Source organism: Hypomesus transpacificus, chromosome 2 (assembly GCF_021917145.1).
Source record: "Hypomesus transpacificus isolate Combined female chromosome 2, fHypTra1, whole genome shotgun sequence".
Taxonomy (NCBI): domain Eukaryota; kingdom Metazoa; phylum Chordata; class Actinopteri; order Osmeriformes; family Osmeridae; genus Hypomesus; species Hypomesus transpacificus.
This window is the reverse complement of record NC_061061.1, coordinates 15,618,053-15,644,386: the sequence shown is the minus strand read 5'-3', so window position 1 is coordinate 15,644,386 and position 26,334 is coordinate 15,618,053. Positions and strand designations below refer to the sequence as shown.

General features: G+C 40.4%; 4 protein-coding genes across 7 annotated transcripts; all 4 read left to right on the top strand.

Moving 5' to 3' along the window:
- The first annotated feature begins 1,869 nt into the window (after window positions 1-1,869).
- Window positions 1,870-2,770, top strand: LOC124473294. The gene is made up of 3 exons (XM_047028585.1): window positions 1,870-1,946; window positions 2,053-2,111; window positions 2,205-2,770. Exons 1-3 carry the CDS (start codon window positions 1,918-1,920, stop codon window positions 2,723-2,725), a joined length of 609 nt encoding a protein of 202 aa, XP_046884541.1. The 5' UTR covers window positions 1,870-1,917; the 3' UTR covers window positions 2,726-2,770.
- A 3,533-nt stretch (window positions 2,771-6,303) lies between these two features.
- On the top strand, window positions 6,304-13,714 carry csf3r (colony stimulating factor 3 receptor (granulocyte)). 3 transcript variants are annotated; one of them, XM_047042880.1, is made up of 17 exons: window positions 6,304-6,493; window positions 8,372-8,469; window positions 8,744-8,812; window positions 9,112-9,411; window positions 9,547-9,676; window positions 9,822-9,997; window positions 10,211-10,380; window positions 10,487-10,646; window positions 10,908-10,990; window positions 11,128-11,335; window positions 11,522-11,713; window positions 11,866-11,967; window positions 12,248-12,394; window positions 12,483-12,626; window positions 12,744-12,840; window positions 12,924-13,005; window positions 13,100-13,714. In XM_047042880.1, exons 2-17 carry the CDS (start codon window positions 8,460-8,462, stop codon window positions 13,670-13,672), a joined length of 2,643 nt encoding a protein of 880 aa, XP_046898836.1. In that variant the 5' UTR covers window positions 6,304-6,493; window positions 8,372-8,459; the 3' UTR covers window positions 13,673-13,714. The 3 variants fall into 3 exon arrangements, with proteins under 3 accessions (XP_046898836.1, XP_046898844.1, XP_046898852.1); XM_047042888.1 differs by lacking the exon at window positions 6,304-6,493 and adding an exon at window positions 6,963-7,230; XM_047042896.1 differs by lacking the exon at window positions 6,304-6,493 and adding an exon at window positions 6,963-7,237.
- A 368-nt stretch (window positions 13,715-14,082) lies between these two features.
- Window positions 14,083-17,564, top strand: mrps15 (mitochondrial ribosomal protein S15). The gene is made up of 8 exons (XM_047039252.1): window positions 14,083-14,355; window positions 15,162-15,227; window positions 15,516-15,591; window positions 15,724-15,772; window positions 16,004-16,088; window positions 16,190-16,248; window positions 16,686-16,877; window positions 17,222-17,564. The coding sequence occupies exons 1-8, from the start codon at window positions 14,199-14,201 to the stop codon at window positions 17,288-17,290; spliced, it is 753 nt and encodes a 250-aa protein (XP_046895208.1). The 5' UTR covers window positions 14,083-14,198; the 3' UTR covers window positions 17,291-17,564.
- Window positions 17,565-17,634: 70 nt separating this feature from the next.
- On the top strand, window positions 17,635-25,076 carry oscp1b (organic solute carrier partner 1b). 2 transcript variants are annotated; one of them, XM_047039229.1, is made up of 14 exons: window positions 17,635-18,053; window positions 18,304-18,441; window positions 18,565-18,701; window positions 18,926-19,627; window positions 20,127-20,156; window positions 20,557-20,711; window positions 21,162-21,329; window positions 21,519-21,599; window positions 21,709-21,812; window positions 22,644-22,772; window positions 22,897-22,966; window positions 23,213-23,352; window positions 23,718-23,781; window positions 24,065-25,076. In XM_047039229.1, exons 4-14 carry the CDS (start codon window positions 19,516-19,518, stop codon window positions 24,182-24,184), a joined length of 1,173 nt encoding a protein of 390 aa, XP_046895185.1. In that variant the 5' UTR covers window positions 17,635-18,053; window positions 18,304-18,441; window positions 18,565-18,701; window positions 18,926-19,515; the 3' UTR covers window positions 24,185-25,076. The 2 variants fall into 2 exon arrangements, with proteins under 2 accessions (XP_046895185.1, XP_046895194.1); XM_047039238.1 differs by lacking the exon at window positions 20,127-20,156.
- Window positions 25,077-26,334: the final 1,258 nt, after the last annotated feature.

Genomic DNA, 26,334 nt, shown 5'->3' with positions numbered 1-26,334 from the left:
TGAAAATAACCTAGATTAGGAAAAAACGTATCTGAAGGTTTTCTAGTAAAAAAAATTATGAATTAACTCACACACACACCACAGCAACCATTGCAAAATACATGCTCCAGCGAGTGCTGTTTACTGATTTGCCGATTGGGCTAAAGAGGGCAATGTTCAGCAATTCAATCTACACAGTAAACACCATAATTGGATTGTGTGCTTATGTGCTTTGATGTGCTCAAACCTCAAAGGATGGCACATTATGAGACCTAATTGATTCTGATACATATTTACATGGATTTGGAAAATTAGCAGCAAACAAATCTCTGGTGAGGGATGTTAATTACGCCTCTAAAGGCGAGGTTATGGTTTATTCGTGCCCTGGTACTACCATTACTGTAGTTTCATTTCAACCACAGACCAGTCCCCAATTTCATGGAAATCACACAGCTGACTGTGAGGGTGAGATGTTCCCCTCTACCCCAGCCCTGCCTTGGCCTGAGAGGAAGGATTGACCCCCCTGACCCTAGCCAGCTCAAGTAGGATAGATCCCTACTTGGTATATGGATCTTGTATGCACTTCTCTCCCGATGTCAGCCTAACCTAAAAGGGAGACGAGAAAACAATTTAAGCCTCCTTTTTATACAGCCGCTACGAAGACAGTTTAATTTATAGACTGTCTGGGATGCCCTCTTTATAAAGCAGAGCTGTACAGGTAGAGGAGAGTCATGTCTCAGTCATGACAAAGCACAGATGCTTTCTGAGTGTTGGAACAATGCTTCGGGTCGTCCTTGGTCCCCTGGAAGCAGCTGTTATTATATTTGGCAACATTACTTTCCCTGGTGACACCTCAGCCTGAGAAAAGATGAGCTTCTTAACTCGGCAAGCATTCACATTCTTGGTTTCACATCACCTTCAATTTGAATTCCATTACTTGCAATGCCACTTTTCAAATAATGGTAGACCCTATTAATTACCAAAGTATGAGTCCAGGGTAAAGGTGAGTGTGCAATTATAGAATTAAATCAAGTCGCCGTTATCTTGTCCGTCCTCCTGACAGAAAAGATTTGGGCGAATTATGTAATGTGCTATAGCCTTCCTCTGCTTCCTTGTGTAGCATCCATACACTGAGTTAAAGCAATGGTCTCTTTAGGTAGTGATAAACAAAATCAATGGATGTTTTTAAGCTTTTTAGATCAGATTAGCCTAACCCTATTGTTAAGGTTTTACCATGATGCTAACTTACACAGTTTAAGGTTGAGAACAAAACAATGGGTTTACCAAAATTGTGTGATTTGGTAGCATGTGTCATACATGCTTCAAATGTTCAATTACAGATAATTATCAAGCCTATGTCAATTAGGAAATGCAATTAAACCTAACCCACACAGGTAGCAAGTGCTGATAGCAAAAATCGATTTGGAGATTCAGTAGTTGCCATGGTAACAAAAATTAATGTTATCAGGAGACCTACATTTGATCACTGTTTACATGTTGATGGTATTACTGCCTTCTACAGCAGATGGATGAGCATGCATTCATATCTTCCTTTTTCAAAATCAATACTTTTTTGAGTGTGAAACTGTGATTTCGACCCAAAATGATACTTTATATCAAAAACCCTCTGCAAAGACTAGTTTGTCCTTCATGAAGTCAAGTCATGCTTTAGATGCGTCTCTCAATCTAACCAATAGAAGAAAAAAGGGCCACAATGTGCTGTCGCTCCTCTATCTAATCAGCTGGTGTAATGAAGCAATTTGCCTAATGGTTGAGCACATTCAATGTTTGGCTTTTGGTCTCCATGACAACGCAGCTGTCTGTAATTTGTTAATCAAGTCAGTGAAGGTTAGAGGCTTAAAGTGACACCATATTAGGAGTCAAGAGGTGGTGAGGTGCTTGAATCTTTAGGCTTTTTTGTCTGCTCTACCAGTAAAGATGCATATGCTTTTGGCAGGTTATTTAAGGTGTTTAATTCAATTGGATGTTTTTAAGGAGGGGTGACATTTGGAAAATTCTTATCTTTATTCATTTAAAACTTTCTTTTGATTATGACCTTCTGTATTTTGACAGTGTCCTTTTGCTTCATCCTGCTTCAGCTGGAGGCGTGTATTGTGCCAAAACTGCACGAGGTAGGTCTGTACTACATCATTGTTGGGGTAAAAACACAACTCAGAACTCCCCACTTCTAATAATTTTACGTTTATTGTGTGATTCTGCTTAAGCCAGAGCTGCTGCCATGGGGCTGGGACACCCTGGGGCCTCTGACCCGCTTGGACTTGCTCGTCTTGGGAAGTTTCCCAGCAATCCCGAACCTAGAGGACCCGTATACTATGAAAGTAATGATGGCCCAAGAGAAGCCGAGACAAACTTTCCCAAGGTCGTTCAAGGCCAGTTCCACCAAAGAGCAAGCTACCCAGACTACCCAATTCCTTGGCTCAACGGGCAAACCACTCCCAGAGGTTTTCTTCCCAAACATGTCGCATTGAACCAACCTGACCATGATTCCAGACATTTGGGAACACATCCCAGAAGACAAGTTGTCAACCACTTTGAACCAGAAAATTATTTTGCCCCCTTAACTCATGTAGCGGAGTCTCCGTTCCAATTTGACCATCACAACAGGCATACTCGTATTCAGTACGAGCCTAGATCATTCGGATATTTTGCCCGTGGTTTCGTTAAGCCTGTCCCACGTGATGATGCAGTTTGGGGAGGGTTCCTACAGCCCCAGAGCAGGAGTTAGGAACAGTAAAGAAATTGTTGGTATGGTCCAGTTGCCCCTTCTGGAGAAGGCCTTATCCACTCTAGCAGGAACCCTGCTAGTGTAAATGGCTAAACCAGCAGAATTATCTCCTTCTGACCTGTGGCCAGGGACTTGACCTGTGAACATGAAATGATTGTTTGAACAAGGCACCCACCATGGGTGACCTGATTGTTAATTTGTGTTTTGTGTGCTAATCTGAGGCTATTGTTTTCTCAGTTAAAGGAAGGGACTTCTGTGTCGTCAGCAGCATCTTGTAATTAACTACATTTTTCAATCAAAATCGGTTCTCCCAGAGCCCTGTGTGTTACTTGAGTGCCATCTATTGGTACGCCTAAGATAAAATATCTCAGAACATGGTGCTGTGAGTACGCGTGCTGTAAAATAGACGGTTGAATCTGTGTCCTAGTGTCTATCTACTGTCTCTCGCTAACAAACAGTAAGTGTTGCAATGGCTCATGTTGTGGAGACATCAGGGTATTGGGACTTGACTTGGAAATACAGTTTCCCTAAATCAAAACAATTTGTGTTAAACAGACATTAAAACAAATGGATTTGGCATCAAATCAGAGAAGTCAGAAAGTACCTTTTTTGATTTCTGTGGAAGGGCTTTTCTAAAATGTCAATCCTGGCTTTCATCTCTTCCTGAATAGTGTTTGAGGGCTGCAAAATGGAAGCCAGATAAGGTTACACTGAACAGTCTATAAATCATCCCCAGCACCGGAGCGGGAGCCAACTATGAACGCTCATCCAGAACGCAAACAGGAAAGTAAGTGACAGAACAAAGTGAAGCAATTAACTTGGTTTCTTAGGAGCGGGTAGGCTGGGAAGAGTGGCCATATATCAAGTCGGATGGACAACTTGCACAGGGATGGAAGGTAAGGAGGCCTTGTCACCCTGGTTGACTGAAACCCACCTGGAAAGAGTTAATTTGGTCCTGGTTAGTGAAGACAGGTCATGGGCTTCATTGTAGGATGTCGTTATGATCAGGACCTTGGTAGATTTTCCCAATAACCAGAAAGAGGGAGAGATTGCAATTTCCAACAGTGCAATTTCCTGGTCAGATCTTCCTGGAGAAACTGCTTCTGATACTCCTATACTTGCTCTAATCCAATATTTTGTTACAGCTACACAATTGTGGGAAAAATTATTTGGGGGAACTTTGCCTCAGCAAGATAACATGACAAACACATCGTCAAAAGGTGTAGAAGCATTTTGTAGCTATGACACCACAACTGTGTGCCGTTCCTCGATCCATGAATAAACAACCCAGCTCACTTGCATGGAGCGAAAGAGAGAGAGAGACAGAGTCAACTGTCCATGAACAAACATTGGGGCGAGAGCCAACCTTGGCCCTAACCTGAGCGATGCCAATTAAGCACACTTGTTTCACAAACACTGACAACTAAATGCTGAGAGTCAGTTTCAAACCACGTGACTAGGCTTCAAGTTATGCTCTGCTGAATTCCTCCCCCCACTCCTCAAAGGGGTGACAGCGTCTGCGAAGCCCTAGAGTGAAGCACATCTCATGCACAGTGTAACGAGGGAGTATATAACATTGCAACGCCTTAAGTAGAGGCATGTTGTTTTGCTGCATTGGGCCCATGAGTGGACATGGCCAGGGTTACACATTTCTATAAGCATGCTCAATTTATCCTGCCCCCCCTAGACCTTTCTCGTTATTTTGAAGAGCCTGGTCTGTTTTGCGTGATGTAGGTAATGTCGGCACCTCGTAAAAATGGGCTTGTCCCTTTCAAGTTTGGAAGGTCAAGAGAAGATCATATATAAAGAGAGTTTTTCATGGTAGCACAATTTTTTTTTTAAGCAGATCAAAAAGAGTTGCATTTATTTCACATGGCACTCAGGGATTGCAACCAACTTTTAATGGCTTTGGGCACCTCCAAGGTTTTACAATGGGAACTGACGCACATTTTATATGGCACAGCAAAGCTATCCCAATGGTTGTTTTTTATCCCTGCATCTCGAAAAATACCGTAAATAAAATATTTCTTGGCCCCTGTTGTTGCACTAAAAGGTTTACATGGTAAGTGCATATCTGTCCCTTTCCATTTCAGATAGCAACATGCTCAGCTATTTGAACACACCCCTTTGTTGCGTTATTTTAACACGCCTCTTCAAAAGTAATTTTGTGCCTAACACACAAACCCAGGAGACACCGTGTGGCTAATGTGTTTTTTTTTTCTTGGTCCCTTACTCCTCGTGTCCTCCTCTACCACAGCAGCCTCTCAGCGCCCACAACAGCCTGCCAGCACCACTGACCTGTGGTAAGGGGAAATCAATAGTCAATTCCATTTTGCGGCCAGTGTGTGACAGGTACTAGATAGGAGTGGATTGGGTGCGTGTAGGGAGCAGGAGCGTGAGTCTGAGCTGGTCTGACCCCCTCCCTCCTTCCCTCCCTCCCTCTCTCTCTCTCTCTCTCTCTCTCTCTCTCTCTCTCTCTCTTCTCTCTCTCCTCTCTCTCTCTCTCTCTCTCTTCTCTCTCTCTCTCTCTCCTCTCTCTCTCTCTCTCTCTCTCTCTCTCCCTACTCACTCTTTTTTTCTCTCTCTCTCTCTCTCCAATCCTTGCCTCCGTCTCTCTCTCTCTCTCCTGTCTCTCCTCTCTCCTTTCTCTCTCTCTCTCTCCTCTCTCTCTCTCTCTCCTCTCTCTCTCTACTCTCTCTCTCCTCTCTCTCTCTCTCTCTCTCTCTTTCCCTCCCTCCCTCCTCCTCAGGGTTCTCAGTAACAGCTATGCACATGCACGAAGCCTCCACAGTCCTATTTCCCAAAACCTCTGCCTGAGAAAATAAGTCAACTTGCGTGTGGGAGACCAGGAGGACAGTTTATTTTATTTTTTTACATAAATTATTTTGGGGGTGTTGATCCACTTGAAAATGAGCACCAATGATCACAGCAATGTCTACTTGGGGAGGTTGTTAATGCAAATTTGTTCAAAAAATTAACAGGGAGACGATATTACATGAAATTTAGTGCATACACAGGAATCACAATCAGGGCAGGGATTCACCAGCTCAAGTTTGCTTCCGGCTCCAAGGTAATTTTAATGCTCACTGAATGGCAGAATGTTAAACTCAGTGGATGGGGAGCACATCGTTCATTGCAGCTGATGAGGGAAAAGATCAAGCAAAATATGGCAACTGCACAATAATTACCTTATGCCAATTTAATTAGTACCAACTTCTCTTTACTCTGTTAATTTCAATTTAGTGACTAAGTTATGCATCGCTTTGATTATTTCTCTGGTGGTCTCTGATTAACAGGTTTCATTAGGTTTCCAAGGACATCGGAGCGAGGATTCAGGGATGTGGGGGTTCGATTAAAAATGTAGTGTGTGGGTGACCAGCTTAAAATGAAATGAAGCTTCAGAAAGATAATTGATTTTTGATTTTTTGATAATTGATTGATTTATGCACCCTTCTAATTACAATTAGCAACCTTCCAATTAAAGTCCCCCTGCCCCCAAAATACAGTATATACCTCCCATGGTAAAAGGCACATGCCTAAAAATCGGTCACTTTTTTTCTTAAGAGTTCTGCCCTGTCATGTGATGGGCTACATACAATCTGGTGGCTGTGGCTGTTTCACAAGCCTATAGCTAATTCAAAACAAGGATGTGGCTGCTTGATTAAACACAAGTGCCCCTTGAATGTGAGCTACATTCAGGGACTTCATTTCATCTGACGCTTTCTTCATCAAAGTTGATGAAAGCCCTCACTGGCCCTGCCGCTGTGTGTGAGTAGTGCTTCGCTCTGATTGCTTTTCTTTATCTTCAGATCAAGTCGCTTACTGTTCCTTTCATTCTGATTGTACTTGACACTTGAGCCAAACAGAAAAGAAAAAATAACAATATTTGATGTTGGAGAATGATACTAGGCCACAAGGCTGGAAAGGTAGAAACTGAATTACAAAGTTACGACTTAAAGGCTAACTTCTTTGTTAATTTAATTGGTAAAAATGTGTCCTATGAACTTCAGCCAGTTGAAATTTGTTTGGACACAGTTCCGCAATCATTTTAACAGCATTATGTTTCAGTCATTTATAATCTGTACATTTCATTTGGTGTGTTAATTAAAAGAATAAGTTAAATAAGAAACTTTTTTTTCAACACATGATTCAGTTTGAGTCGGGTAAGTGTCTTATTTTTCGGTGTCTTTATACGTGAACTTACATCCATGTAAAAAGAGGATGTAGAGGATTCTTGCTTTCCTTTTTTTTCTGTTGTTTTCTCAACAGAAGAGATTTCCGGTCTCTCGGGCCTCTGCCCAATGTGTTTCTCTTGTGGGGAAACATTTTGTTGATTTTACAACAACAAAATACCATATGAGTTCATGATTGCCATCAGTCCTAAAAAAAACTTGTTAACGGAATATAAATTTAATGGTTGAAAGAAGATTTAAAAAAAAAGAGAAATAGAGACAGGAATGACACTGCTTCACCCAAAGAGGATATTGCCCCATATCGAGAGAAGGGTATGTTGTAAGTAACATTCTAACGCAATATGGTGGGAAAAGATTTCTGTATCTCAAGAGTACACATTGTTACAACATTACTACACATTGTTACACAACTCATCACACATTGTGACGTTACAGTATTATCAACATTCCAGTTTTTCAGTGGTGGGGTAGATTTGCTTCAAACTGGGTGTATCTTTAAAGCAAACACATTTGTTCCACAACAATAATTACTTCACATTGTAACACAGCATTTAAATTGTTATGACAGTCTTTAAAAATGTCATGTTAAGTAGAGTTTTCCCATGTAAATTACAATATGGCTTTCAGACACAAAAGAAAATGCAGTATTTCAAATGCTTTGTGTTTATTTCAAAAGACAATGCGCCAGACTTGGCATTATCATGTTAGATTTAGTTAGATACAGACAAACAATTCCCTACTTGATTAATGGAGCACTGCCACTCTCACTGAGTTTTGATGCTTCCAAAATAATGTTGGGGGTAACATTGAAGGTAGTCACAAAAGAAATCAAGGCAAATATAACATTATTTTTCTCATTTTGAGACAGGCGGTAGGGGCACTAATTTCTCTGCCAGAGCCGATTAGCTCACTGTAATAAGACAAAAAGAAAATAAATGGCACAGCAAAGTGGAGACTTGTATGCACGAAGCTGATAAGAAATAAGTGAAAGACTTTTACACAATGCAAACACTACTCACACGGCAAGAAAGCCTGGCTTGTCTTAGAAGGTTCAGAGTGACTTAGGTGGCCACATTGTCCTACTGAAACATTTTCAGTGGACGTCAGGAAACAAGTGAATAGCATTACTGTTTTGTTAATTCAAGCTTAAATGAGTTGTTCCACTTGTAGAACAATCCCAAATAATGTGTTTGTTTTGTACATCATACAGTGCCATCAAAGAATATTGATGGTGGTGGCGCAAGTCTCTCTTTTTTTCAAGCCCAAGGAGTTAGGACAAGGGGTTTCACAACCTGGTGGTTTCAGTTGCCTCTGGGTCTGTGTCCCCAGGATAGTGATAACAAGCAAGCCTGTGCTAACCACAGAGCAACAACAGCCGTTCAGACTACTTCCAGCAAAGAATAGCAGTAACAAGCTTAAGGACAGACAATAACTGTTTTCTCTATCCTCTCAGACTGCACAGAGGCACAGACATGTCCTGACGGTAGCCATCTTTCCAGTGGAGTTCCGAACAAGGTCCCAGAGTGATCAGTCTTATGTGAATGTGGAATTGTGAGTATTTAGTATTGTTTGTTGGTTGAGTGTGTACTGTAGTTTCATGTTAACATCATTGAAGTTTAGTTCACAGAAGAATTCAGTCAGCTTGTAATAGTTAAACGCCATGAAATCTTTCTGATTGGTTTTGATGAGGTATGACACATCCCTTCCCCCACATTAAAATATGTTATTGACACACATATTCGACTGTTGTTTGTATTCCAAGGGTTGCCATTTGATTTTGTCATTTCTCATTCAAAATCAGTCATTTATTTTATGTTCCTATCAGCTTTAAACGCCATGGTATCTGCCTGGGTTCTCCCTATACTCCTGGCATTTGTGAAAGGAATGAAAAATGGTGAGCTGTGCGCCGTCTAAATTAAATCAGCAGTTTTAAATGGCACCACTTTGCCAATTGTTGCACAGACAATTGATTAGAATCCACACCCACATTGTTATAAAAAAAAGTGGCATTTGTGAAAGCAAAACCATAGATATGATAACAAATTATGCAGATGGAACACTCAATATACCCAATTATGTGGCATCTGTAAAGATACTTTTCCTCCCTGTTTCATGGTGTATTACAATAGATATACTTCCAAATGCCAACCATTATTTTCTTTGCTTCCTGCGCCTCTTCCCCTTTATAAAAAGTCAACACGTCACTGTGTAGCGAGGTGCAGACTTCTACCCCTGTGGTGGCTTCAGGGTCACACGTCACAGCCTGGTGTGTCATCAGCAATGACTGTCCTCTGGCTGAGGGACAAGATGTTCATATGCAGTGGCACCTTGGCCAGCACCTCCTTCCCAGCAGTCCTGCAGCAGCCAATGAGAACGGGAGCATCTCTAGGGTCTTCATCTCCAACTTCACAGAAACCAGAGCTTTTCTCACATGCTGTGTCCTGGTGGGCCAATCATGCCAAAAGGTTGGAGGAGTGGAGATAAAAGCTGGATGTAAGAGTGGTTTTGTTTCTTTCTCTATTTGTTTGTGGCGCATCATAGATTTAGTATATGGCTTCAATGTATACATAGAGGATTTAGCATACAGCTTTTGCATTTGGCTAAACCTGAAATCTTGTGTTTCCATAGTTTTACCTTCAGTGCCTCAGAACCTTAGCTGTGTCACTAATCTCACTACACCAAGCACTCTGACATGTAGCTGGGACCCTGGGAAGAACACCCAACTGCCAACACAGTACACCCTTCACACAGAGATCAGGTATCAAAGGATATGACTTCTCTGAAAGTTCATCTTATGAATTGTGATATATTCATAATGCAATTTCAGATTTTATATAATATTTTAGATGTCATGTTTTGAGAATTGTTCTGGTACATGATAACTTACTTTTTCATTTCTTCAGCGACTTACCAAAGAGTGAGAGAAAGAAAATGTATGAAATTCCACTGGGGGTCCATCACTACACAATTCAACGTGGGGATTTTGTCCTGTTCTCGGATATGGAGATATTCGTAAGATCAGTGAATGCTTTGGGCCAAGCTACTTCAAAGCATCTGCTTCTAGAGCCTGTGGCGTCAGGTACGGATGTAAACAGTGTGTAGAATCTGTTGTGATGTATGTATGTATTATGTTAAAATCTTCTAATGAACTCAAAGATAGAGTATTTTAATATTAAAGTACTGTCACTGGGAAACATTCAAATCAAGCATGGGACTGGAAAAGATTGGCCCAGCACAATCTTAACATACTGTACCATGAATACTGACAATGAATGTGACTCTCATATTGCAGCAAAGTTTGACCCTCCAAACATTGTGGCAATTCAATCGGAGCCCAATAGTAATGGCTGTCTGAAGTTCTGTTGGAGTCTGTCTGATCAGCTACTGTGGGTACCTGAGAACAGATTAAACCTGGAAGTTCTACTGAAACCTGCAGACAAAGAGCTGTGGAATGAGAAAATGGTGAAAGACCATGTCATACAGTGCTGCCTTGGAACACAAGTTGACTTAAAAACTGACAATTACTATTATCACCATGTGGTGCGTGTGTGTGTGTGTGTGATCCCAGCTCCTAGCACCGATTGTAATCCCAGTGACCCGTGTGATGCACGGTACGGTATGTCGTCTACTCCATGGAAAGGAGTACCTAGCACGACTCCGAGTTCGATACAATCAGAGCCCCTGGAGCGAATGGAGTCGCAGCCATGTTGGATTCACCCAAGAAAAGGGTATGTACTAGGGTACTATGCATCAACATTTTGGGGGAGTTATATATTTGACCTTCCTTTCGCTAGGCTTACTTTTCTCTCTACTCAGTATGCTGTATGATGTTCTACATTTTCTATCCTGCCATAGCTTTGGGTGAATTGATGTATTGACTTGTGTTGGCGTCTTTTAAAGTGCATGTATAGACAATTGTGTTCTTTCTCAAGCTAATGAGAAAAGTGGAGACCTTTCCACTTTTGAGTGTCTTCCCTGTCTCTTCTCAGCTCCGACTGGAAGACTTGACTTTTGGACAAAGGTATCTGGGGAGCAGAGGAAAAATAATCTCACTGTGTGCTTGTTGTGGAAGGCAAGAGACATGCACACACACAGTCAAACACACAAAATAATACAGACTGCAAAAAAACCTCAACACATGACACAATGTTGTGTTTTCTTTCATGTTGGCAGTAGTTCAGAAACTATGTTCTTCAAATCCCCTTGTAGCCGTCCACCCAATTTCGTGCCAATAGCATGAATGTGTCCTACATCGTCTCGTTCCTGAGAGCACGAGGGGAGAGAATCCAAGTGTGCTCGACATCAGCCAGCCGCTGTACTTTTCAGCTTCCCAGAGAAATCAGAAGAGTGTATCTCAGGGCTGTGAATGCTGCAGGGAGGTCCGTTCCAACGGAAGTGCCTGTCATTCTGAACAGAGGTAGCCTACGGATTCTTTACTTTGTGGGTCTTCGCATTGAATATTCATGGGAAGGATTCAGATGTATCTGCAGGACGAACGGTTCATCGTTTGGCAAAATCATTGGATTGTGTTATAAAAACAGACGATGTATGTCCTATTTTGCGTCTGTGACATGAACAAGAACTTTGTCGTTCTTGTCCTCAGCTCTGCCTGCAGTGTCAGATGTCCGTGTGGTTTCTCATGGGGACTCATCTCTTATGGTAGAGTGGGCGACGGTCTCGTTGTCGTCTGACATCACCGGATATGTGGTAGAGTGGAGACCCTTGTGTGAAAGGGACCCACCCCACATCTTCTTTGACTGGAATGACAGAAATCAATCCAGCTTTGTCATATCACGTATGCCCAGCATATTTATTTTTTATTTTTTATCTTTAGTTTTGATTCAAACCCTTCATTGTGGACAGGATGCACTTCGCTGATTTTGTTCACACGGTTTCTAGGGATGCATGAACATGGACCTTCCCTAATCCATTTATTCTTGTTTGCAGAGGGCATTGAGCCGTATAGGCCTTATGGGATCTCTGTGTACGCAACGTATAGGCATGAGATTGGCATTTCTCGAACCGTTGAAGCATACTCTAGACAAAAGGGTAAGTCGGTAAAGACTAGACCTTGCACCTTGGTCTTTGTGAGATCAAAGACTGAAATGGGGGGTCTTTGACCCCCTTTGGGCAAATACTAGGTGAGCCTATATTGCAAAGAAAATTACTTTGATACAATGCTTCCCTCTGCTGGGCATATGCTGAAGTAAACCTTACTTTAGTCCTCTGTGCTGTTTATGATAGCCCTGTGTTGTGAAAGATCAAAGCGTTTATGATTTTTCCTAATATGATTTTGTGAGATCTAAGTGTCCTTCCGTTTGTATGACAGCCCCATCTGAAGCTCCAATTCTGAGGATTAGGAAGAACCGGCATCCACAAATTGAGCTGACCTGGGACGAAGTTCCTTTAACCAAAAGAAATGGAATCATCCACAGCTACAAGATATTTTACTGGAATAAACAGGGAAATGTTAAAGGTTGGGGAATAATATATATTTAGCATTTTGCTCTGATTAGCTTTCACTGTATAAGTCATGTAATGACACTTTCCCACACTTTTTTCAGTTGTGAATGGAGACCTAACAAAAAGGATAGCGGTCTTAAATGAGATCAGCTCAACATCCGTCTTAGAAGCTTTTATCATGGTCAGCACATATGGAGGGAGTTTTAACGGGACAACAGTTCAGTTTGTCAAACCTGAGACCATAGGTTTGTATATTTCTCTATAAATATTTATACGTGTGGTGGTGATGTATATATGGGTGCTACAGATGCATCACAAAAGCAGAATTAATAAAGGCTTTTTTTCTGCTTCCTTTTTTTTAGATGCCCTGGAAGTTGTCATGGCTGTGATTGTAGTTTGTGTTGGTGTGTCATTGTTTGTCATCTTTACAGCTTTAACCTGTTTCACAAAGCAGAAGCGGTGAGCCTTTTACTAGTTCATCATATCAGCAATTACCACAATCTTGCTTTTTTTATCACCACATAATCAATTCATATCTTAAGGCTGAAGACGTGCTTTTGGCCCATGATCCCAGACCCAGCTAACAGCAGCATCAAGATGTGGACCACATCAGAAGAAATCCAGGTGTTTCATTTTGTACTCTCTTTAGCATTCCTCTTTGTGCATGATAATATTTTGACAAAACTAAGCAAATAATTATCCTTTTTCCGTAATGTAGGATACTTCTCCAATCCAGGAATTGCCCTCAGTCTGTCTATCTCATCTCAGCTTTATTGACATCCCCAACAAAATACTGGAGGAAGGGGGTGTAAAGTTTAAAGATGACCCTTGGTTGGACTATGGAAGTGGCAACGATACCAGTGACCTAGGCGAGTCCATTTGTGGCTCCCCTCTCAGCCCTGGTTACTCCGGGTCACAACAAGAATCAGTTACATATGGCACTGTAATCTTTGTTGGTCCATATGCGAGCCAACCAGCAAGTAGGCCAGAATGCCAGACAGCTAGTCAGCCAGCCAGTCAGCCAGCCAGTCAGGCAGCAGCTCAGAAAGAGGCCCAGTCTCACAAATACTTGCGGTCAGAGTCCACTCAGCCACTTCTGTATGAAGAGGAGCCTGACAGCCCAAAGCCATTCCTGGACACACACATCTTTGACCATGGACTACCCAGTGAAGAGATGGCCTTTAGAGAGTGTCAACATGGTGCCCAGGGACAGGGAGGGGTGGGCTTTCTTTGGGAAGACTTTCCTTTGCTTCAAGCATTAACAATGAATGATGCTGAAAATGACATTTAACCCCAGTTGTTGATTAGACATTAAAGAAATGATTGGAATTTGCATGCAGGTTAGATTGTTCATTTGGATTCCGAGAACATTTCAGAGTGAAGTGCCATTAACCTCCACAGTGCTGTACCTAATCCAATCACAGACATCCCAAGTCTCCCGGAAGTTCTGGGAGTCTCCCGCATTTTAATAGTGGCTCCCTGACGCCCGCAAATGCTATACAATCTCCCAGAAATCGGAAGCAAGCGAGAGGGAGTGGGGGGGGGGGGGGGGGGGGGGGGGGGGGGAGTTAATATATTGTATTCATGCTGCATAACAACATGGGGCATATGCAGGGTATATTTACAATAGCCTAAATATTCGATGTATTTTTTGTCAAGCATCGATTAAAATCAAGCATCGATTAACTAACCTAGACCCTTCTTGATCATGTTCTACTAGTTTAGTCTAGCAAAATGGCGGCCCTCCTGTAGGGGACAAATGCTGTCAGGATTTTTCATTTTTTAGTTGAAAGACTGAAGTTGTTTGTGTATCAACTATGTTCACAAGCTTGGCACTAAGGGGTGCTTTAAAAACGGCCTCTATCGTTTTGCGAGAAAGTGGTATTATATCAAGACTAAATGGGACTACCCCAGGTCTCCCTTTGAAAAATGGGGCATGTTTATCGCATTTGATTGCAAGGCCTGCGAACATAGGTGAGTATGGCAGCAACAACAAAAAACACAACCTACCTTTAGCTATAACTATGTGGGCCTACTGGATAGATATGTCGTCGGGGGGGAATTGTTATAGCTACCTGGGTTAGAGATTAAATATGTTTGAAATCTTTGCTGATTGTTCTTTGTATCATCAGTACGTTCTTATTTAAAAAATCATGGAACTCTTCTTGCCAACGGGCTACGTTTAACTATATGATCTGTGCATTAATTCGTTTTATTTTCCAAGACGGAGGAAAAAAAGAGATTATTAAAAACGGTATGATTTCAAGCAGGTCAGTAGATGGCACTGTACTTTCCAGAGGCCATGATAGCTACATCAGAGAAAGTCTTGTGGATGTGTCATATTCCACCTAGGACATCGCCCGTCAGAATTAGTGATCTTATGGCAGTTATTTATTTATGGTGGCAAGGAAATGCTACACATTTTTTTAAATTAAACTAATGCTAGAATGGGCTGGTTATTTGTATTTAGAGACCAAACAAGACTGATTATTAATGAGTTCTGCTGATGAGTGGTTTTGATCAAGAGGATGTGGGGAAACCACAGTAGCGTTTATCACACCACACTAACTAGGCTACTTATATTGACTGGAGGCTACCTTTCTTCCTTGCTTATTGCTCTCATAAACACAAAGCAAAATAAACTGTACCATAGCGATGATTTCTTCATTGCAAGACAATGTGCAGAATGTTCTACAGTTGTCTCAAGTTCAGCACATACTCCAATCCACTTGTTAGACTAAATGTATTTAATGTGAAACATTTTTATTATATTCCTCCAGGCACTGGAAGCTTTTCCATTCAGCCTGTTAGAAACTATGCCCGAGCTGCAAGGAAAAGGAAACCAGGTATGTTCTTTGAGGAAAACAAACCTTCTTTGGAAGTATCTCACTGTTTTTAACTATGTAACAAATACTGTGGGCACTTGATTACATTTAGTCATTTAGCAGACGCTCTTATGCAGACCGACTTACAGTAAGTACAGGGACATTCACCCGAGGCAAGCAGGGTGAAGTGCCTTGCCCAGGACACAACATCATTTGGCACGGCCGGAAATCGAACTGGCAACCTTCAGATTACTAGCCCGATTCCCTAACCGCTCAGCCACCTGACTCCCTTTACTTGATTTTATGCAGTGTTTCAAAGCCAGCTCAGTGATCTTCCTCCAACGATGTTGAAAATGGATTATGCGGCAGTTCCCCTTGCTCAAACGTATGTGCACTATTTTATGAATGTAAACACTGATAAGAAAACCTAATTCATGTTCTTACTTAACAATGGGTTTAATTTATTAGATATCCAGTGCAATTTGAGTCTTCATGGTATTATTTTCTGTGTTGCCAGAACTGATGACCTGGTCAAGAGAATACTGACATTGGAACTAGCAAGCCATGTATGTCCCTGTGTCCTCCATTGGTCTGCTCTCACTGAGACCACTGTATTTCTTATCTTTCCATAAATTATAATGACTCTGTGTATTATAATGACTTTGTAGTGTTCATAGGCTAATTTATGGTAATGGTATTGTATGCTGTTAGCTGCTAGTCAACAAGTCTCTCTAGAGGGGCGACATTTTTTGGCCTGATTTGGGAAATAATTGTATAATCCCTTGACACATCCTCAGAGTGAAAAACTACGCTTGAAAAAGGAGCAGCTGATTGAAAAAGTCCAGAGGGATGAATCTGACCGCTGCTCCACCGAAGTCAAGAGTAAATTCTAATTCAAAGTCGAGAGCAAGACACTACTTTTACTCTAAGAACAATCAAGTCATAATATGTCTACTGTGGGATGTTTCTTTTTCTTTCTTCAGTTGCCGTTTTGACTGTGAGAATCAGGAACTATCAAGAGCACCTGCACAAACATGCAAAGGTGTGTGTGTGGAACATAAGTAATGTTAAAGCCGCAATAGCAGTGACATGAACACATCTTTCCACACATTTCATTATTACTCCCCCGCCTCTTTGGTAAGAGTTTTGACAGCAGGATTTCCTCTGTACACCATGGCCTGAAATTAGATTGAGTTGTGGTAATAACTGCATGCTGGGAAATTATGACAGACCATACATATTCCACAAAGACATTTGCAAAATTCTGTACTATTCACTGTTGTCACATTTTTACCCATTATTATAATTCAGTCCTAGTTATGTATGTCCTAAAATGTCCCCAACTTCCTCTTTCAGTAAGAGAGGTAAATGCTCTTGAAGGAGATTATATTCAATGTCAAGTTTTCCCCTATTAGTTATTTTGGTTGATTGTCATAACCCCTTAGTTTTATGTCCTCTGATTCAATACATTTACTTTAGGACAAAGCTAACAAAAGGAGGATGTTGATGGCCATCGACAGCAGGAAGAAGCTGCTGAAGCACCTGAGGATGACTCGCTATGACACTTTTGAACGTGTTTGCCAGGAGTTGGATATCACCTATACATTCCCCCCCGAGTATTATAGGCGGATCACCCGGCGCTGGCTGACCAAGAAAGCCCTCTGCATCAAGGTAGAGAGCTTAAGGCCTCGTGGAATCGATACACATTCAAAATTGAAATCTGCTAGCAAATATTTTACTAATGATGAATGCATGACACTGCAAATCTGGTTCAGGCAGGTAATAGTTTAACATCAATATTTATTGAATGAGCACAGACACAACTTTGGCGGTCTGGTTTTGCTTCAGAAATTCAACTAGAGACCATATCTAGACATCAATGGCAGAGATGGTATTTTTGGCTTATACAATGGGCCACCTGAACTAGCTTCATGTCATTGAATAATGTTACTTATAATAACTTGTTTATCATCATTAGCATGATTTTGGCTGACCATGTGTTTTTTCTCTCTCAGGTCTTCAAAGAGGTACAGAAACAGAAAGCAGAATTAAGGAAAAAAAAAAGCTTCTCACACACAGGTTGACCAGTCAAAGATAACAGCTGCAGCACCCCAATAATATTGTTAGTATTGAAACATGTTTCTGCTTTATAAGATTTTAAGGAAACATTGGGATTATTGTTTATGAGAATGGTTGTTGATGCATTCGTTTCTCATTTCCCTCAGCAAAACAATTTTTTTTTTTTTTAAATAAAAAGTACTGTGTTTGAAAAAATATTTCTGCTGCAATAATGCAGATTACTGTTTAGCGTGGGGGTTGTATTTACTTGATGGATATCAATAAATGAACTGTGGTTCATCATTTGCAAGAGTTTTTATTTAATCGCTTTGGTTGTGACTGCAATGTAGGAAGATATGATTGGAATATAACTAAAGAGGATGTGAAATAATGGAGTTGTACTTTCTGTTGCGATTCAACCTAATGTGTAAAATATATCATAGTACACAGTGACTTCCCTGATTTGACTTTGAAGATGAAGAATTCCTAAAAAAAACTTTAAAGAACAAAAGACTTATCTGATTTTACACAGTATCACAATATTTGAACTGTTTCTCAGTTGAGCAATTTCATTTTGTATGTATATTTTCGTTTTGAGCCATTTTTCTATTGAGTGAGTGTGTGAACTTGATCGTGTGTTCACAGGATGAGAAAAAGAACATGATGATCATCATAGGAAGTAGAACAGTGAGTAACTAACCAGCACTTTGCAGAGCAAGTGTGTCACAATTTCCTGTTTAGAATCATCAACTCAGATCTGTAAAGGGTTAGAGCAACGCAACAGCGGTGGTGAGTGACATGCTTCATCCTTTATCACATTAGAAATATACATTTTGATGGTATATACAATTACGCTGTGTCAAAAATAACAAATTCGTAATTAATGGACTTTGCATACAAAACTGCAAAGAGTGAATTCTATGAATTACAAAATGTTCTCAGCACAATGTTTTTCCTTTCAAGGTTGTAAAAATGACCAGACATCAGTCATTCCTGTCTTAAAGCATCCTACATTAACCGTGTGATTTGTCTTTAAAAGGCTAAAACTACTCTACGCTGACTGTCATGTCAAACCCAGTGATAACCCACCAACCTGGAGCAGGGTCATATGGTACCAATGTTCAGACAGGGGACTGGAGTACCGGATTGTGTTCCTGCTGCAATGACTTCCTAGTGTGTGAGTACGGAGTGTTACATTGCATCATTCAGCTCTGCATCCTGGAAACATGACGGAAATTTGGCTTGGTTTAATGGTTTTGGAGACCTGTATTTTACAACAACGTTCAAATTTCTTACACAGGTGGCATAGGCTGCATCTGTCCAATAGCATTAGGTTGCTACACAGCGAACAAGTATGGGGAGAATCCGTGTTTGGGATGTTTACCAGGAGGTATGACAGCCATGAGGACTCACATGAGGTTGACTTATGGTATTCAGGTACGTGCCTTCACAGACAGTATGCATAAGACACTCTGGAGTACAGACATGTAGTTACACCATATTGTATCCCTAAAATCTATAGCTGTCCTGTTAGGAAAGACAGCAAGGGTCAACTTTGCGCCTTTGTAAAATAATTTTGGTTCAGGGGGTGTTTTTTTAATTGCTATTTGGGGTAATGGTTATGCTCACCAGTAACACAACATTGTATTCTTTTCTAACAGGGGACAGTATGCAATGATGCCTTGATGACCTTTTTTTGTGGATTGTGTGAGATATGCAGAATGGCACGAGAAATTCGCATCAGAAATGGGGATGTTTGAGTTGACCATGTAAACAGAACTGTGCCTCATACATGAACACACACTATGAACAATTGAGTTGTTGTTGTTGTTGTTGAATTCACTTGACAAATAGTAATATAACAATAACCTTAGTTATTCCCAACTGTCTTGAAATTGGAATAGCTTTTGTTATTTCGTATGAACGTATTATTACATTCAAGAAAATAAAGTTTTTTTTGTATCTGAAACGCTGTTATCTGTGCTGTCTCGAGGCTTCAGTTGTCATATGTGTAAAGTGAAATGTGGAATAACGTAATTATCCCACCTTGACGAAGACACGCATTAGACATTACTGATTGGCTCGTTTCCTTCGTGACCTGGCAACGAAAGAAAGCTTAGCGACGCTTTCTACCATCATCGAATGGCTTTCCAGCTAGCTAGCTAGCTTGATAACTAAATTGTCATATTCGACTGAGGAAACGGGTTATCGACCAAGTTATTTTTGTGACCTAATCAATCGACAAACAAACATGTCTTCTAGGACGCTTCCCCTGCTTTTCATTAATCTTGGTGGAGAAATGTTGTACATACTGGATCAACGCCTACGAGCTCAGAACATCCCTGCTGACAAAGCCAAGAAAGGTAGAGAGCCATTCAGCTATTACTGTAAGCTAGCTAGCTAACATGCTAGCCATCTGTACAGTGAGACGTTAGTTGACTAACTACAGTAGCTGCTAACAAACAATATTTACCAGATAACAGTTGCGAGTTGAATTTGTTAATTCATTGAAAAGCAAAAGTCTCTCACTCACACACACACATACACACGCACACATACACACACACACACACTTTCTCTAGTAGTCTATCTATATTGATTTCTTTCTTTAGTGTACAGTAGTGTGGTTAGGAACGACAAAAAGTTTTAAGGTAAAGTGCATTGTATTAGATAGCTAATTTCACCTATATTGACCTAACCACATTATGAACTATCTGGACAGGTAATACTTTTTATGATTGATTGGTTATCTATCAGTTAAAACGAAATGTTGTTGCACTATTTTGCAACATCCTAACCTGGCACAAATAAAACGAGCATTATTCATTTGCTTATTAACTTTTAAACTCTCCATCGTTGTAGCTGATTGGATAGAGGATGACAGAAGGAGAGGTATTTTGATGTTTCTCATGCAATGCATTCACTAGCTACATGCTCTGCTTACTCACGGCCTGTAGAGAAAACAAACCAACATGCTCATTAAGAAGCTAATGCAATGGTAGATTTCTGCCGACTAAAAGAAAAAAAATGACCTTTTTACCCATTGGTCTTCTCAAGCACAGTAATTTATTATTTACTCACCCTTCCCGTGCAAAACTGCATGTTTATTGGATGTCTACCTGTATGTAGGCATACTGTATTATTTTAATGCTATTGCTTTGTTTGGGGATAGGTGAATTATACAATGGCAATAGAATTATGCACTGCTTGCTGCAGGAACAATATTGTAGTAAGCTCTAGTCTGTAACCACATTTTATGTTTCCTGTACTTTTTTACCTTGCCTTTGAACAGTGATGAATGACATCATCACCACCATGTTTAATAAGAAGTTTCTGGAGGAGCTGTTCAAGCCTCAGGAGTTATACTCCAAGAAGGCTCTGAGGACAGTGTTTGACCGACTAGCCCATGCTTCAATTATGAGACTCAACCAGGCTAGCATGGACAAGGTAGGAGCAGAAGAACGACTGTAGATTATCTGTTGCAGCCTTCAAGCAGCTTTGTGCTGATGCTTATAGACTGGGTTGTGAGAAGTGTATGATGTCAAAACAATCTATCACATATTTGCGCTGGATCCTTTTCTTAGCAATAAATATAAATCTAATTTGCCAGTAGATGTTAGAAAATCATAGGGGTCATTACATTTGGGATTTTGCAGTTTGCAATGGTGAAGTACTGAGCATATGCCCTAAATCATTATGTTGCCCATTGCACCAATGTTTTTTTTAACTTCATCTTTCTTTTAAGGGTGATGTAGTACAACTAATCTGGCCAATACATTCTTTATTCATTATTAATCATAATTTTTTGCTCCCTCTGGTGTACATGTTACAAATACAAATGTTCACAATACTGACGATGATGCCATCTTAGTTGATTATGTTTGATCATTTTATCAGCTTTATGACTTGATGACCATGGCCTTCAAGTACCAGGTGCTCCTCTGCCCAAGACCCAAAGATATACTCCTTGTGTCCTTCAACCACATGGATGCCATAAAAGACTTTGTGAAGGACACACCAAGTATTCTCAGCCAGGTTGATGAGACATACAGACAGCTCATTGAGGTACCAGAGCCTTGCTTCCGTAGAGTAAATAGTGCTGTTGAATGTAGACTAGCTACAAACAGAAAGCAGTTTGATTCCGCAACATGGTGGATGTGGATTCCAAGTACATTTGAAAAGGCCATGTGGTAATTGATACAATGGATACCAAGTTTAGCTTTTGCCTTAACCAAACATTGTTATTTTTCACAGATATATTCACCATTGTCTAGTGGTGAGTTTCAGCTAATTAGACAGACTCTACTCATCTTCTTTCAAGACATGCACATACGAGTGAGTGTTAGTTGTTTTACACTGCAATAAGGAATGTTGAGGTGGTTCATTTATTTGTTTTGAGAGCATGTGAAATTAGCTCAATACATTGTCTGATTTTTATGTCCAGGTGTCAATCTTCCTCAAAGACAAGGTGCAGAATTCCAATGGACGTTTTGTCCTCCCTACTACTGGTCCTGTTCCCCATGGAACACAAATTCCTGGACTCATCAGGTAACATGGAAATAATGCTCTAATTACACCCGAACAAAGTACAGTCCTAATAAACAACACTACTTGTTTATCCATTCACAACCCGTTGGATGCGGTAGAAGTTTGCTCTCTGTTATATATGTCAATTAACTTGGTGTCTATTTGATGCCACATGCTGTATTTCTCCCAGATACCGCCCACTGCCACAGACTGTCGTCTTTGGACAGGCGTAACTGCAGCTAATTGCATTACCGAGGCTGTGTTCATCAAGCCGCCGTTTTCTAAATTTAGATTTTTCTGCTTTTAGTGTATCAGTGGGCAGCCGTGCTTAAAGTGTATTTATCATGTCTTTGGGAAGATTCATTATGTGTTTGGAACAAAAGGGCAAATGAAAACATGTAAACTAAAGGAAACACAATCATTTTGATGTGGATTTCAGGATGTTTAACTGCTTTTGGTGTAAGAAGGTAGCCTGGCTGTCAGCCCAACTTAGCTCCACCCACAAAAAAAGGTGGTCAGGAAGTTGTCAAGAAGTCATATTCTGACTAAAATTATGAGTATGACAACGTCAGACTAGTAAGAAGGCATCTTTCCGCCGAAACAGCGTGTGTCATCAACATTATAATCAATGCATAGCTTTTAATAAAAATATTGGAAGATAAACTGTATAATATATTCAGTTATTTTAACCTTCAGTGATAGATCAAGTCTTTTATTGTCAAATGCACAAAACAACACAGTCAGACTGGGCACTGATACTAAGGCATGTCACAAATGCTAGTTTGTATTGACACATTCCAGTGTCATGTTAAATACACATTTGTTAAATATTCTGTATTGTTATCTATTTAGAATGTTCAGCTGCAATGGTGAGGAGATAAAGAGGCTGCAGTTCCGTAATGGTGGGAATTATGCTGGTGCTCTCCGTGAAGGATCCTTTGACATGTTTGGAGAAAGGGTCATCAAACTGGGCACCAATATGTAAGAATGACTAGCAAGCCGTCTGCAGACTGAACAGTAGTTATCAGTCTACACACTGAAGGCTAACCAAGGTATTTTGCCTAATTTTTGTGTTTTTTCTCAAATGCTTGCTTGTTTACCACAGGTATAGTGTAAGCCGCGCAGTGGAAACTCACATGTCAGGAACATCCAAAAACTCTGCACAACACACTAAGGTGAGATGGTAGATACAGCTACTCTCTATAGTATGAACAAGCTTGCGTCATACAAAACCAAACTGAAGTTATATCAGTGTCCACTGCAATTGCTTATTAAACAATCAAATGATAGTTGTTCTGCCCAAAAGGTCATATGCTCTTTTGTTGCTCGCTGTCACTACATCACCTAAATCCAATTAATACACAAGAACATCAGCAAAGGTGTTACTTCAAATTTGTAATATGCTCTTTTTCCCGGCATAGGTAAACACAGCTCCTAACCCGCTAGCCAAGGAGGAGCTGAACCTACTCGCTAGGTTAATGGGAGGTTTGGAGGTGGAAAAACCAGTTAATGCTGACAGCAGCTTTAGAGTTAATCTCTTTGCCACAGACGAAGAAGAAGAGTAAGTCCTCTTTTACATGTATAGGTTAACTTAGGATGGCTGAGCTGTTAGGCTGTTAGGGAATCGGGCTATTACTCAGAAGGTTGTCGGTTCGATTCCTGGCCGTGCCAAATGACGTTTTGTCCTTGGGCAAGGCACTTCACCCTACTTGCCTCGGGGGAATGTCCATGTACTTACTGTAAGTCGCTCTGGATAAAAGCGTCTGCTAAATGACTAAATGTAAATGTGGTCTGTCTCTGCTATCGTTGTAAAAGCCAAACCTGCCTGTGTGTTCAAGCCACAACATGATGAAAGAGCTATTTGGTATTTAATAGTTTTGTTTTTGAAATAATAATGTATTTATTTTTTTACATTTTTGGTTGTAGGGAGGCTTTGATATCGAGGCCAGATGAACTATCATACGAAGTCATAAACATCCAAGCAACAAAGGTAAAATCAGCTAATGGCAACCCTATTTTATGCGCCAGTATCAACAGTAACAAGCATAGGTCTTGCAAAGATACGTTTTTTACAGTGTCACCTCAAAGACAAACTCATTCAAAGTCAGACACCCGCACCAATGGAAAAGCTAATAGGCAAGGCTAAAGATGACATGTTACCAGAATTACATGAATGGATCTGTGTAACAGGATATTGAGGAGGAAGGCATAAGCCCACCTGAGGATAATTTTCTACTAAGCCATTGGAGGATTGACTTCTCTTGACTTTTCAGGATCAGCAGGCCAATGCGGAGCTGGCCAGGATCATGGGGGAGTTCACAGAGGCAGGAGAGCCATGTCAAAATATCAGCAGCAAAGGTGATGACCTTTTGGCCATGATGGATGGACTGTGATATGTGTCTCCTTGACAACAATGTCTTGGGAAAAGGGCAAAGACCGAGTGGGTTAGGAACTGTGTTCTACTGCAGAACAACCTACAAAACGCACCCACGCACACACAACATCTTGGTGAGCATGGGGATTTGAAATGCCCTTGTGAGCAGGTCATTTAATTTGGTTGAACTAGTGAGTTCCTTGCTGTGCTTGAACCTACCTTTCAAAAATTCTGATAGCCTAAAAAGTACGGTAGATAATCAATAAATGTTGTGTTACTGAAGCGTTCATTTGTGTCATTGACACTTACAGTATGTGCTCCAGTTAATTTGGTGATCATCACCGTGAAAGGATTTCCAAATGACAATATCTTGGTACATTTTGGTTGGTTGGTTTGGCATTTTCATTCAAGTTAACTCTATATTCCTTATGTTATGAGATATAAGGTCCTGGTTTCCATGTTCACAGTTTCTCAGAATGTAAAGCCTGTAGAGGGCTGTGTGGGTCCTGAAGGAAACCCAAGTGCACTTGTTTTTGTGATTGTAAGAACAGATCCTAAAAACATTCCCAAATAAGGCTCTACAGTACCTAATGTTAGCTGTATTCTATTTAGCTGTACAGGATTTAGCTTGTTTTTCCCATCAAAAAAGTATCAGCTACATGTGTGTCTATAAATAAATTATGTACCTAACTGCAATATGTCATCATCAATTTAGATGTTATTGTTCAAGGGTTTTAGTGGGAGAAAACAATGAGTTACCAATATATCATATTACAGAGATACAATATGACCTATGCTCTGACATACAAATATATTTATGGAAATGTTATATTTATTTTAATTTGTTGGGTTTTCATTATGCTTTGTTTTGGGGGGTTGAGTAGATATTCAGAATAATGTCAATTTTGTAATAAATAGATTCAAAAGAATGGGTATGGGTATCTTTGAGTTGCTTTTGTTTCACAGTTCTTTTCTGACTCTATGTTGATGATGCAATTGTGTGGAAATTGATTTTGTTAGCCATAGATTTTTACCCTGCTGTTGCATGCTTTTTTTTCTATGGTAACACTAGAGGGAGCTGTGCATTTAAACTCTGGTCTATGCAAAACAGTCCACTGTTGGCAAACAAATTTGCTGCTGCACACATTTTCTTAATAACAATAATGAGTAATTCAGAGAAGTACATACTGTAGCATACTATTAATATTGATTCAATAATATATCCATAGCCTTATCAAGAGTCCTAATGTGTCAAAGATTGAACCAAAACCAAACTTCATGGTGTTTACCTGAATAGGTTTACCTTTTCTTACAAAGTAATATCACATCGTGTTCAGTACATATGGCATATTCATCTGATATTATGCATGCAGAAATACTCTGCCATGCATTTACTACTTACCTTAATGGCCTACAACAAGGATTGCTATGGTAAAGTCATGCTGAGACATCTCTGAATGAAAATGGGTAAGGGGGAACTTGCCTTAAGGCTTAATAACTGTGAAACATGCAGAAACGTGCAACGAAATTAATGCTCAAGCAGACAGAATATATACAGATGTAATAATAAATTCAGTGGGGCAAAGGATTGTATTGGTTTTACTGCACTACACTGTAGTGTTTCTGTAATGCATTGAAATGTTTCAGTCCCACGAGAGGCTTTCATCCCCTTTGAGACCCCTCTCAAGGTATGATTCACAGTTTCCTTCAAATAACAGTGGGTTGAACCCAAAGGCTGACATGTGTTTCATGTGGCCTAGGGCACATTCAGTGCTGAGTCAAAACAGGAAACTTGTGTAACCTAGATCAGTCACTGCCCTTTAGATTGCCCTTGCTTGCTTTACAAGCATACCCCGCACCTGCCCACTGGTTTGAAACTGGTAGTCGTGGGCTGGGATGATTGCTCAATACGAGGGGTTCTAAATTTGGATGGGGTTCTTCAGTTTTACTTTATCGTATGGGAGGGTTATGAGAGTTATTATCTTTTTAGCACCAACAATATTTTGATAATCAAATATCTAGTGCAATATCTAGTTTATTCTTGTGCTGAGTCAACTGTATTAGTCCAGCTACTTTAAAGGCCTACAGTCCTGTTCAAGCTTCAAGACTCATAGATTGAGACATATTGGAATTTTATACTACACTTAGTCAACATGGCTTGATGTGAAT